At 38.3% G+C, this 14,190-nt stretch overlaps 1 protein-coding gene across 1 annotated transcript in view; it reads right to left on the bottom strand.

The window, feature by feature from the left end:
* The window catches only part of Foxp2 (forkhead box P2), a 255,090-nt gene that overhangs the window by 51,544 nt on the left and 189,356 nt on the right, over window positions 1-14,190 (bottom strand). Inside the window, exons 4-6 of the mRNA XM_021191123.2 lie at window positions 9,579-9,716; window positions 7,642-7,839; window positions 5,919-6,093 (exon numbers count right to left, since the gene is read on the bottom strand). Of these exons, the coding sequence (XP_021046782.1) occupies window positions 5,919-6,093; window positions 7,642-7,839; window positions 9,579-9,716 (511 nt within the window). The remainder of the gene's footprint in view (window positions 1-5,918; window positions 6,094-7,641; window positions 7,840-9,578; window positions 9,717-14,190) is intronic.

The following is a 14,190-nucleotide window of genomic DNA, read 5'->3' as shown; positions in this document are numbered from 1 at the left end:
CCCCCCGAGCTTCCAGGGACTAAACTATCAACCAAATAGTACACATGGAGGAACCCATGGCTCTAGCTGCATAAGTAGCAGAGGATGGCTTTATCTGGCATCAATGGGAGGAGAGGCCCTTGGTCCTGTGAAGGCTGGATTCCCCAGAGTAGGAGACTGCCAGGGAGGTGGGGTCAGCATGGGTGGGTAGGTGGGGGTGCACCCTTGTGAAGGCAAAGGGGAGAGGGGCTGGTATGGGGATTCTTAGGGGAAACTGGGAAGGGGAATAACATTCGAAATGTAAATAAACAAAATAACCAATAAATTTTTTTTAAAGTATATTTAAATTTAATTAGTTTAAAGAATATCTGCATATTAAGCTCCAAATAAAAAACACCATGGTGTTCTGCATGGTGTGCACTGCTTTTTTTTTTTCTATTGCCATTATTTTTAAACCTTGGTTTTATCTGATAATGACCTGAAAAATGCCTAAACACTGACTAAGCAAAAGATACAGGATACAGAGTGGTGAGGTATTCAGGTCAAACAGCTGACTTTGGGTGACAACTGAGTCAATCTTGAGCACATTCCTAACTCAGCATAAAGTCGTCATTAAAGATTTCATGCTCTGCGTTATCTGACCGCTCACTTCTTCACAGCTCTCCTACTTCTACCAGGGATGAAATCAAAACAGTTGTGTCTACAACCCAGTGTGTGTTGATCGGCAATTGAAATCTTACATCTTAAATCACTCGCATATCTGTAAAATACGTGAAATGGAATGAGATAAAACTTTCACCCCACGTTTCTGCCCATAAACAGCAAGACGTCTCAAGACCTCTGAATGTTTGAAACTGTGGATAGTAACAAAATCTATAGTTGATGCTTTTCCCACCTTAACTGTGCACTTATCACTCTTGACTACTGTTGAGTTTTGCATGGGGAGCTGGGATAGGAAAATTACCTCTCAGAGTTTCATAGACAGGACATTCATTATCATAGTAAATCTCAGCCACTTTACAGTAAGGGCTTAACCACTTATTAGGACAAGTTTCAACTTTGTTTGGCTGGTTGGTGGGTTTTGTTTTTGTTTTTGTTTTTGTTTTGTTTTTTTTTGTTTGTTTGTTTTTGGTTTTGTTTAAAGACAGATTTTCTCTATATAACTGCCCTAGCTGTCTTGGATCCTTTCTAGACCAGGCTGGTCTCAGACTCACAGAGATTGTCCTGCCTCTGCCTCCTGGGTGCCAGGATTAATGGCAAGTGTCACCATGTAAGACTAAGTTTCAGCTTTTATTACTTGTAGGGGGCAATTTGCAACTTCCCCTTGCCATATCTAAATCAATAGTATCACTTCTTCTCTGTTCTAAGGTCACCAATAATTAAAATAAAGGTACAGGAAACACATGTCCTGGGATCCCACAGTAACAGATCTAATACTGAAGAGGCTTAAGTTAATGTGGAGTGGAGAATACACACATCATGGACACTATGTAGGTATGCTTAACAGAGATGTGGTTCCCATAGCAGGAGGGTGAAAAGGCATGCTGTGAAACTCCATCATACTGTTTCAGATGCTGAACACTTTAGAATCCATTCATTCTTTCTGGAGATCTCTAGTATACTGGAAGAGGGAGGGGATACAGTTAACTTCAAGTAACTAAAGGCAAGGAAAATTAAATTTTCAATAAATTACAATCAACCTATGATATTCTGAAAGAAAAATTTATTTGATGTTAAAAAAAAAAAACTAATAAAAATACAAAGTAACCCAGGTGCTGGTGGTACACACCTTAATCCCAGCACACAAGAGGCAGAAGCAGGCAGATCTCTGAGTTTGAGGCCAACCTGGTTAACAGTGAGTTCCAGCATAACCAGGGATCTTAGAGAAATCCTGCCTCAGGAAACAACAACAACAAAAACAACAACAAAAACAACAACAAAGTAACTGTACAATGAGTAATTTTATCTTGGTGATGGGTAGGCCATGACATCATTGTATATTAATAATTTATAATTAAATATGTTATAATACTAATTATTAGAAATATTATATGAATGTATATTCATTATATAAAACTGCCAAATAAAATTATTTATTTAGATGCACTCTATAGATTAAACATCTTTATAATTAGTATGCTTGAGACTAATTAACAAGTTCATTATTTTTATTTGATTTCTGTAATCTGCAGTCACTCCCTCTTAATAAATCTATATATATGTTTAGAGACATTAATGTAGTACCTATTTTATAAATCCAGGAGCATAATAGTATTTATGACTTAAATGATTAATTAAAATTTAAAAGAGTTCATGTTAAACTGGTGAAATATATTGTGCAACTTTAGGGGAAAAAGTTCTACAAATCTAGGCTGTCAAAAATATGAAGTGTTATTTCTGATATTTATATACATTTAAATGGTTTCAGAAATTATAATTTAAAGTGGCCAGAGGAAGTTGTGTTAAATCATGGAGATAAATAAATTATGTCATATTTTTGAAGACATAATGAGAACATCATCCATCAATGTATGGTAATCCCATTTGGTTTTCATGTGATTATTATTCATGGCCAATCAATCAATAAATCAAAAGCTCAGTGCAAGGTGAACTGAAAAACTGATAATGAAAGAATTCGAAATTATTTTACCTGAAATAAAAAGCAGCTAAGATAGATGGCTTGGGGTCTATATTATTCAATAATTATATCTTTACTATTTCTCACTCTGATTTTAGATTTACATCAAAGTAATATGATATTATAGTTTTCCCTCAGAATATATTCCCTGAAAACACCAAAATCTGTCATGATGAAGCTGTAGTTCTCTCCATATGTCTATGACTACCTCTCTCTCTCTCTCTCTCTCTCTCTCTCTCTCTCTCTCTTTCATCTCTCTATCTCTTCATCTTGATTTCTAACTCTATGTCTTTATCTCTATCTCTAGACCTATATATAACTCCAGCATGACAAATTTTGCTATATATGTACCTATATCTATGTATCTATATATAGATATATCTATAAGTGATATATAGATCTATAGGTATATCTATCTATCCATTATATAGAAAGAACATATATTAAATATATCCTTGAGTGTAGTACTTGACATTATGTTAATGCACTACAAATATTTGTTAGACTGTATTTCTGGGGGCAAATGGTGAGAAAGAAGTCTGTACATGCTCAGCACAAACCATTTTTATCCCAATACAAATACATTAGATTCATAGTTGGTTGGATCCATGGATATAGAATCCTAGGTCATGGGACCTAGAGTTTGGGAAAGTGGGGTGTTGATCTTCATTGATGGTTGGTATTAAACAAACAGCCTGTGTTTGAATTATGGTTCTCAGAAATGATACATTGCACATTTAATAAATTAACAAATGTATGATGAGGGTTGCATTTAATGTTCATGATGTGGTAGCATCAAGGGCAGTAGCCACAGCACCCACTGAGGTTTGAGCCATAATCTTTCAACTTCATTATTTCTCCTTTATTCATGGAAAAATACCGTTGTGACACTATGATTTTTTTTTTTTTTTTTTTTGGTTTTTCAAAACAGGGTTTCTCTGTATAGCCCTGGCTGTCCTGGAACTCACTTTGTAGACTAGGCTGGCCTCGAACTCAGAAATCCACCTGCCTCTGCCTCCTGAGTGCTGGGATTAAAGGCGTGCGCCACCACACCCAGCTCAGAAATGTGAACTGCTTATCAGCACAATAGCCCCGAAAGCTGTCTACTATGCTAGGGCATTCTGTTTGTTTGTTTGTTTGTTTGTTTGTTTGTTTGTTTTTGAGACAGAGTTTCTCTGTATAGCTCTGGCTATCCTGGAACTCACTTTGAAGACCAGGCTGGCCTCGAACTCAGAAATCTGCCTGCCTCTGCCTCCCAAGTGCTGGGATTAAAGGCATGCGCCACCATGCCCGGAGTCATGATTTTTTCTTAAGTATAAATTTTTTAGGCACGTGTTGTTGCTTAGGCTTGTAAGTCCAGCATTTTCAGAGCTGAGCTAGAAGAATTGCTCATGTGTTCAAGGCCAGTTCAGGACTACATAGTGAATTTCAGGTCACATTCACTACAGAGTGAGATCCTGTCTCAAAAAATAAATAAATAAATAAATAAAGTTTATAAGTAAATCTGCACAAACTAAGCTTTACTTTTAGAGTCTTTATTTTTCAAAATTTCTCCATTATGAGCATTTTAGTTTTTATAAGTCCTGCGGCAATTAAAGTAGGAAAACTAGTGAAATATAATTCTATCCAAAACTAGCTCAGAAATAAGAGAAATTTTCATTTGAAAATGTCTGAAATGTTTATACAATTATAAAATGCCTTACTTGATGTGACTTTTGCTTGAGTTGAATGAATACAATTGAAAATTTATTTTAAATAAGAAATTTAAGATTTCTAAAGCAATTTGAAAGATACTTCTACAGTAAAATTATGCTAAATTGTGATTTACTTTCAAGAAGATTATAAATGTAGATTTGTTTAACTTGTACTAAAAATACCAATGAGATAAACTTATTTTTTTCTCTTTGTGTTTCTACAAGCAGTTTGTATCAAGACTGTCCATACTTGCATTGAATTAATTTATACATGTCCTTTGTAAATCTTATTTCTTCACTTTTCTTCTGAGAATACTTACTTTTCTAAAGAATCATAATTCATGAATGGAAAGTTTGTTTCTAAGATGATACTGAAGATCATTCCATTTCTTTCTAAAATACGTATGAAAAGTGGGTCTATGTCCCAACTTTCTTTCAAGAAGTAAACTTTGTTTTTCTGGATTTTTGAGGAATGTTCCAGACAAGTGAATTGTAAGACCTCAGTTAAATGAAAAAGGAAAACCTGTGGGAAGCTATGTCTGACAAAGGAAAGCAACTTCATCAATAAAAGAAAATGTGCACTGTGATATTATTAATTTTATTGGCCACTAAACAATGGTCCTGTGTAATATAAATACTGGATTTTAAATGGTCCTGTGTAATATAAATACTGGATTTCATCTGACTTCACTTTTTATATTAAATTGTTTTTTGCTTTTCATGAGCATGTCTTACAGAGTCAGTACACTGTGTGGCAGTCACCAGTGTGAGATAGTCAGTGTGAGATAGTCTCTGTCAGAAACAATGAACTTGATTTAAAGTCCACTTGTATAAATGAACTTTGTCACCTTACAATCCAAATGCAAATTAGGACATCCATTCATAAAGATTAACAATACTTGACTTTTACCTTAATTGACAATTAAACCATCTTTTTTGTATCTTCCTTAAACTTCTTTGTCCCACAATTGTTAATAATATATATATATATATATATATACACACACACACTCACACATTCAGACCTTTCATATATATAAATAATATGGTCAAAAGCATTTAAAACTATAGTTTACATTGTGTGTACAGGAATCTTGGGGAAAGGTTAGTAATGTAATCCCATGACAAAGTGGACTTCCCAATTACAGAGCTAACAATTGCTCTACAGATGCACAGAACTTGCCTATTATTTGTGATTTTAGTTCTTAGACTAGAAATCCGTGTTTTTGTCAGTTGTCTACCAAAACTTATTAACAGCTCATAGTATATGGAGAACTGCTGCTCTTGCTAAGCCATTCTCCTGTACAGTCAATGGTGCTTGAATTATATTGCCTTATACATTATTTGTGCCTATAAGACTAACTGGCATACATTTAATATTTTAAAAAATATTAAGATAGTTTTACTATACATTTGAATGTAATGTGTGGTAGAGTTTCTGAAACTATACAGAAAGTGGGTCAGGTGACCATGGTAGCAGTAAGGCTTTCCTACGAACTTTTAGGACACTAACGAGAATAGCTCAAGGTATAAGACATAGCCACAAGAGTATGAGATGGTAGAAAGCGCAAGAGCAGAATGGCATATTTGTAGCACATCCTCTGTACCTTGAGGCAGCGACTGGACAGGAAGGGCTGCTTGGCCGGGTGGGATGGAGATGAGGCCCTGGCGCTGAAGGCTGAGCAGATGCTGTTGCTGCTGTAGCTGCTGCATTTGGAGAAGCTGCTGCTGGAAGACAAGCTGCTGCGCTGCCAACTGCTGCTGCTGCTGTTGCTGCTGCTGCTGTGGGTTGTCAGAAAACCCGACCCAGTCAACAGCAGAGAACAAAGCATGCATAAACCACACTCACTCACACACACACACACACACACAGAAAGACATGCTCTTTTCCCTGGCCAGAAGTGTTCTTGATCATTCCATGGTCAAAGTCCAGAAGCAGAACATCCACAGCCTCTAGGTATTCAGCTGCCTGCTTCCTGGGAGGTAAAAGGCACCAGAGAACCAGGAACTCTCTCTAATGGTATTGGGCAAGCAAGGTTTAAAGACAGAAACTAACAACAGTTCAGCTATCTAGAAACTAGTTCATCGCCAATGACTGTAAGTTAATTTAGACAAAAAGATTAATACGTCATAGAAATGATCAACTTCCGCAATACTCTGTTTTCCAACTGAGTAAATCTGATGTGTGGAGGTCCACAGATATGATTACTAGTGATCTATCAGTAAACTTGGCTGGAGCTCCTGGGACAGGCACATTAACTCTCTCCCTCTTCCTCTGCTTCTTCCTTTGAATACACTAAAGGCAGAATTATATGCAAGTTCCCCCCCAAAAATGCTCTTATTATAAAGAAAAGTCTAACTTTCTAGTCTTGTGAGGCATTACAAGACAAACCAGAGTTCTTTGGACTCGGGAGGGTAGAAGATGGCAGGCACACTTCAGAGGAAGACAAGCTGTGTGGAAGACCTTTCCTTTTTAGTTTGGGGAAAAGAGAAACTTGTGATGCGCTCACTGGAAAACAGACTGCATAATGGAGCAAGTCATGTGGATTGCCCAAAGCCTCTGAGAAATAAGGGAGCAATTTCTATTCTGTAGTTGATGGCTGTCTGAAATTCTATTCACAAATCCAAACAGAAACAAAACCTCAGGAGGTCAAAACTGTTTCCTGTACGTTTGCATAATGGGCAGCTTGAAGACAGCCACCCTGATACCTGCTGATCAATTTAACTACTTCAACATGTTTTGTTTGTATTATGTTTATATGTGATGCAGTTTGCTGACAAGCGCAAGCCAGGCCAGAGAAGCAGGCTTGTCAGTTTGATTTATGAGCATATCAAACGGTAACTTTCTACTCGCCACTCCAAACCTACCCTAGCAGTTCATTAATCAGGGGTCTGTGACTTTGAAATCTGTGCTCAACCAGTTTTTCTCTTAGTCTCCCTGCCCCCAACGATGGGCTAAATTTGCATGCGTGTTCTCTGAGCTGTATGACTGAGGAAAAAAAAAATAAGGTTCCCTCACCAACTTGGATTCTCAGTGAATACAGGATAATCAGTACTTTGTCCAGCACACAGCTTGCTCTTTGTACACTGTGATTCATTAGTGAACATTAGACGACAGCCAGCAATGGATTGTGACTCTCAAGTCCCATGCTACAAAAAAGGAGAGCATGAGATTCTCACTGTCACTGTTATTAAGCTCAGTAAGAATATAGAGCACTGCATCTTTGACAGCAAGAGCCTTGTTATAGGAAGATCTGAGACTATCCTTGACTCTCAAAGCGCCTTCTCAACCCCATGCTGTTATATATCAATGAAATAACTAGATCCTACCTCTTTTGCTTGCTTTCCAGGATGCTGCTGCTGCTGTTGTTGCTGTTGCTGCTGCTGCTGTTGCTGTTGCTGCTGTTGTTGTTGCTGCTGCTGCTGTTGCTGCTGCTGCTGCTGTTGCTGCTGCTGCTGTTGCTGCTGTTGCAAAAGCTGAAGATGTAACTGCTCTTGCTGTTTCTTGTAAAACTCTTGTAGTTGTTGCTGAATAAACCATTTTGACTTTAATAAATAAAGGCAAAAGTTTCATGTATTATAAATGTCCTAAACTCTTCTAGACTGACACATGGTAGGGTAGCCATTAAGATTCACCTCATGGGGGAAAAATGCATTGGGTTTAAAGAGACAGCTCTACATACTAAACCCCCCTCAAAGCATCTCTGAACATTTCCAATCCAGAATTCAAACAATCCTAAACAAAAAGGTCTGGAAAATCTGTATTCTGAAAGCCATAAGTAAACACTCTGAATGGTTACATCTGAAGTCCGTCCCAACCTGAGGACAGGCTATGCCCTACCCCTTAGAAGGATCAAACGTTAAGTTCCACCAAAGTAGAATGTTAAATTCTTATCAGAAAACAGCCTCATCTCTCAGTGTTTTTGCACAAGGGATCCTAGAAATCTGTGCAGCTTGTAGGCAGGCACAAGTAGAGGCCATAGTAAGTAAGCCATTAAGACTTCTAGTGAAATTTGCAAAACACAAGAAAACCAAGAAGGAAGACCAATGTGTGGACACTTCATTCCTCCTTAGAATGGGGTACAAAATACCCATGAAAGGAGTTACAGAGACAAAGTTTGGAGCTAAGATGAAAGGATGGACTATCCAGAGACTACCCGACCCAGGGATCCATCCCATAATCAGCCACCAAACCCAGACACTATTTCACATGCTGAAGGGACCCTGATATAGCAGTCTCTTGTGAGGCTATGCCAGTGCCTGGCAAACACAGAAGTGGATGCTCACAGTCAGCTATTGGATGGAACACAGGGCCCCCAATGGAGGAGCTAGAGAAAGTACCCAAGGAGCTCTGCGACCCTATAGGTGGAACAACAATATGAACTAACCAGTACCCCCAGAGCTATATGTTTCTAGCTACATCTGTAGCAGAAGATGGCCTATTTGGCCATTATTGGGAAGAGAGGNCCCTTGGTCTTGCAAACTCTGTATGCCCCAGTACAGGGGAATGCCAGGGCCAAGAAGTGGGAGTGGATGTGTAGGGGAGCAGGGGTGGGGGGAGGGTATAGGGAACTTTTGGGATAGCATTTGAAATGTAAATAAAGAAAATATCTAATGAAAAAAAGGAGAAAAAAAATCTTCTGGTGAAATACATTATTTTCATCATAAAAAGCAAGTATCACATTTGGAATTTATTTATGGATACTCAAGCCTTCAATAAGCAGAAGGGCTCAGTGTATGTATTACCAAAAAATACTGTGAAGTTGCTATTTATCTGCTTAATTTCATTCTAATAGCTAATTCTAATTCTTCCATTATTAAATAAAGACTATATCTTGGTGTGTGTCTGTTGCTTTCAGCATGTGCTATCTGCAAAGAGGCCTTTTTCCTACCTATTGGAACTAAAGGGATTGCTAAAGTGCTATGGATTTAAAAAACAGCAATTATGTGGTATCTTGGTATACCCCTTGGCAAGTCTAAAAGCTAGTGTCCCTAAGTATCTGAGTATTCCAATATTGACTCTTCTGCTTGCTTTCAATGTTGTCCTGTCTCTGTTCTTGTTCTAGACTCAAGTACATTCAAAGAGAATGAGGAACTTAAATGCTTGTATGCACTTCCACAAGGACAGCACAGCAGGTCTGTTGTAACATGTTGATTGGTTGCCTCTGTAAGTGGAGACCACACTGTCCAATAAGCCCACTGTCCTGCTGGCAGAATGTGTTCCCCTTGGGCTGGACCAGAACACCAAAGCAGGTGACCCACATTACCTGCTGCAACATCACAGCTTGCTGCTGCTGGAGGAGGGCCTGGAGCTGCTGAGGAGACAGGACCTGCTGCTGAAGAATCTGCTGCATCTGCTGAGGGGTGATCACTTGGGGGGTCATCATGGCCACCGACACGGGCACCTGGCATGGAGAGAGAGGGAGAGGGCTGTCATAGCTCAGGATCTGCTGACCTTTGAACGACCGTATGGCATTATTCTCGAGTTATTCACCTTCACCAACAATGGCCCCACGTGGAATATATGTCCTGTTGTATAACTCTCTATTACTCTGACATAGTTTTCCAGAGGCATCAGAGCTCATAGGGATCCCACATCAAGCTCATATTTCAAATGTACTTGCACAAAGGTGTTGGAACTTTGGATAATATATATATATATGGAAATAAATAATCTCATGGCAATAGTTCCAGAAGCCATCATTGAGAATCTTTTCAATGTCTCACTGCTATAACTAAAAGCCTTTGGAGATGCTTAAAATGTATCATCAAAATAAAGTGCTGAACAACTAAAATATGCATATGAATAACTGGAATTTATAGTTGTACAAAATATATATATATAAAATGCTGTCCTAGAACAAGCTCTTGTAGACCAGGCTGGCCCGGAACTCACAGAGCTCTAACTGCCTCTGTCTCCGGAATGGCGGGATTAAAAGTCTATACCTGACAACCAGAGTAAAATCTCAGGAACCCATGACAAACACACACACACACACACACACACACACACACACACACGATAAATTTAACCTAAAAAGATAAAAATAGCACACAGTGATAAATATGAATAAATAATCACGTGTAATACGCAATAAGAGCTTTTTGATACATCTTCTTACCATAGCCAAAGTTATACTAAAAAGTCCAGAATTCTGAAGATTACTCAAAGATTCTCCACTATAACAATAAAAGCAATCAATTTTTTTTCTAAACTTATTATATTTTCTAAAATTTTCTAGGATGAAAGAGGGAAAAGGGAATATGGGACAGAGAAAGATACAGAGGGAAAACAAGGAAGAGAGGAAAACAGATAAGAAAAAAGTACCGGGGAGAACATTCTAGAGAAACAAAAGATGCGAAGAAGAAACCAGAGTAGGGCAGCAGAGAAGCCCAGGAAAGTCCCGGGCCTCAGAGGCGCATGCCCAGAGCAGTGAGGCGCATGCTCAGTACAGTGAGGGTCACTCTGCTAAGGGTCTAGCTTTGTAGCAAGCAGCACACAGTCACATGTGTGTCAGATGGCCAAACTGCATCCTTTGAGAAAATATTCACTTTGTCTCCTGGGGGAAAAAAAAATCACTTTTATTATAAATAAAATCTAATATTTATATAAATAACCAATTTAGAACATATTTACAGGACAATGTTTCTTTGAAAACAGAAAATGATTAATTGGTAAAATTCACAACTTAATAGTAATTTTGAATGTAGTTCATACTTTTCTAATCTGACACTTGACAATAAAAAAATGAGAAATTATTAATGAAAACATGGTAATAAGTGGAAATAATGAAAAAGAAAAGAATTCCAGGGTGAATTTCTTCTATCTCAAACTATCGAAAATAAAAATACTTTTATTTTTAACACTGTGTATTTTCCACTTTGGTGAGTAAAAATACAGATTAATTTGATTCATTTTATGTCAAGGGAAAGAAACAGTGTGTCAAGAATAGGTCAGTGATTTTTAAAAATATTTCTGAATTAAAGAATATAGATTCATAGTATGTAGCACAGTGAAGTGAATGAGTGATCTAAAGTAGGTCAGTTGGAGAATGAGAAAGTAAGATCAGTAACCAAAGGCCTTAGACCTGCCTTTCTAAAGAGTAAGGAGTTGCCCTGATGTGTTTCTGGGTGCTTTGTCATTTAAAATGTTAACATTGTCAGTTTAATCACTTGTTCTTTGATAAACAAATAGGTTGATTAAAATAAATTGTTGGGGGGGGGTGGAGTTTATGCTACAAAAATATGTCATTTTCTAACAATCATTGTCTCATCAAGGAGTTGGGAATCAGACAGCAACTCAGGGACAGAGAAAGACAGGGTACAGTTTCATTTCATGATTGCCAATGTAGGCAGAGTAGGTGGGAGACATCACAAAGACAGAAGGAAAACAAAGCAGGAAGGGCAGGATGGAGGGATGGAGGGATGAGGGATGGGGGATGGGGGGAAGAGATAGAGGCATGGAAGTAAGGAGAGTGGGCAGGGAGGAGGGAGGGAGTCAGGGAGAGAGGGAGAAAGAAAGGAAGGAAGGGAGGGAGGGAGGAAGGGGGCACATTAGTATGGAACACACATGTTTATACATAGCTATAAACACGCACCTTCCATGAAGGTGATCGTTTCTTGAGACTCTTACTGTCTTTCTTGTCTAACAGCCTCTCCTTGCTTGTTCTATAGTCACTTAAATCTCTGCATTTCTCCAAGTAAAAGTGCTCTGTGTATAATGCTTAGGAGTGAACTTTCTAGGGCAATTCTATGAATGGAGGCGTGCCATAGTGTTCCCAAGCTCACAGTGGCCTTCCAGCTGATCTACAGGACAGGACTTTGTAATTCTTTCTATGCTACTGTGACTGGATTGGTATTTGGCTAAAGTAAACTGTCTGCTGTCTTTACAATTTCAAAGATTAGTAGTCAGTTCTCTAACCCTGCAGAATAATTTAAGCTTCTAATGACTTGTGAGTTTCTTACAGACTGCTATGACACAAATGTATATTCCCACATCAGGGCCATGCGGAAGTTATACATGCATAGCTCAGATATATGGGATGCATTCACATTTTGATTAGATTCTGGAAAGCTTCAATCTAAAAGATAAGCCAAATAATGAACATCAAATTAAATTCTCTACTTTCCTAAATATGTACCCATACACAACTTAAAGTTCATATAAAAGGTAGGAAAACATGTCTGAAGGATTTCAAACATTTATTGAAAACTGATAAATCCACATATAAATGTATGTATGTGAGCACATGTGTCTGGGCTTGTGCGCGCACACACACACACACACACACACACACACACACACACACTAAATAAAATCAACCGACCAAACTAAGTGACCCAAAACCATTACTATCAGTTATATTTTGTGTTCAGACTTTTCAGTAGCCTTATGTGAAAATATATATATAATTTTTGAAATTAAAAATATATCCATTTTGTGATTATTTTAGCTGACACACTTTCTTTATTAGATGTAGAATACTCTAAAGTTGTTTGTTTCTACCTACCAGGAGCTACATAGGAGCCCACTAATCAATAAGAAGAGTGTGTGTGAAAATCTTGGTACTACACTATCAATATTCAGAAAAAAAGTATCAGATTTTAAAAGTCCTAGATTCACACATAGCTATGGATTTCTCTAGAGGAATTCACAGAGGTTTTTTTAAGCTTAGCGTTAACTGGCCAACATAATTACTACTAGCTATAAAATTTGATGCAGGCAAATACCCTAATGACATCTAGTTCACTAAATGTGTGGCAGAGATAAAAGAGAAAGACCTGCTACACTTTCTACCAGGGAGGCAGGGAAAGTCTGTTGGGCTTACCTTAGTGGGTGCACTAGTAAAAACTAGTAAATACTGATACTAGTTGAGTTCCTTAAGAATAAAGGCTGAGGCTATGGAGAGCTCACAAAAAGGGACCTATCATGACTGCCCCCCGAAAGACCCAATAAGCAGCTGAAAGAGTCAGATGCAGTTATTTGCACCCAACCAATGGACAGAAGCAGCTGAACCCTGTGGTTGAATTAGGGAAGGCTGAAAGAAGCTGAGAAGGGCAATCCTGTAGGAGGACCAGCAGTCTCAATTAATCTGGACCCCTGAGATCTCTCAAACACTGGACCACCAAACAGACAGCATACACCAGCTGATATGAGGTCCCCAACACACATATAGTAGAGGACTTCCGGGTCTGTGTTCATTCAGAGATGATGCACCTAACCCTCAAGAGACTGGAGGCCCCAGGGAGTTTAGAGGTCAAGTGGGGTGGGGGATGGGGACATCCATGTGGAGACAGGGGGTTGGGGTGGGGTGGGGAGGAAGTGTGAGATGTAAAGCAGATGGAAGGTGGTTGGGGGGGGCAGAGAATGGAATATGGAGTGTAAAAAATAAATTAAAAATGAAATAAAAATTTTTAAAAAAGAATAAAGGAAAGGAAACAGCCTACATTTCAGGGTGAGATTTCCCTTTTTCTCTGATCTTGTAGTTACCATATTGACAGAGTTAAACCTTACAGTGATCCTGCCAAACATGGAACCTCATTTATCTTCATTTGGTCACCGAATAAATTAAGCAAGATCTTAGAGCCTTGGTCTACCAACAAGTACTAGATAATGGAAAGCAAAGATATAGTTATGTAAACTAAAAGGAGAGTAGAAAAAGTTTAAGATTGTCTTGTGATGAGTCAGATGCGTAAAGGAAAAATACAGGCATTATTCTCCAAAGGGTATTTTAAAGAACATATATAAGAAAGGTATTTGTAAATTCTCCCAGCTCCTCATTGAAGTGGTCAGAAAGTTGTTAGGACAGACATACTGCCAAGGCCATGTCTCTCAAGTCAATCTAAAATGTGAATCTAGGAGACATAAAAAGGAACAAA

This window comes from Mus pahari, chromosome 2 (genome assembly GCF_900095145.1).
Source record: "Mus pahari chromosome 2, PAHARI_EIJ_v1.1, whole genome shotgun sequence".
Lineage (NCBI taxonomy): Eukaryota > Metazoa > Chordata > Mammalia > Rodentia > Muridae > Mus > Mus pahari.
Note: the sequence above shows the minus strand (reverse complement) of the source record. Positions and strands in the feature narration are given on the sequence as shown.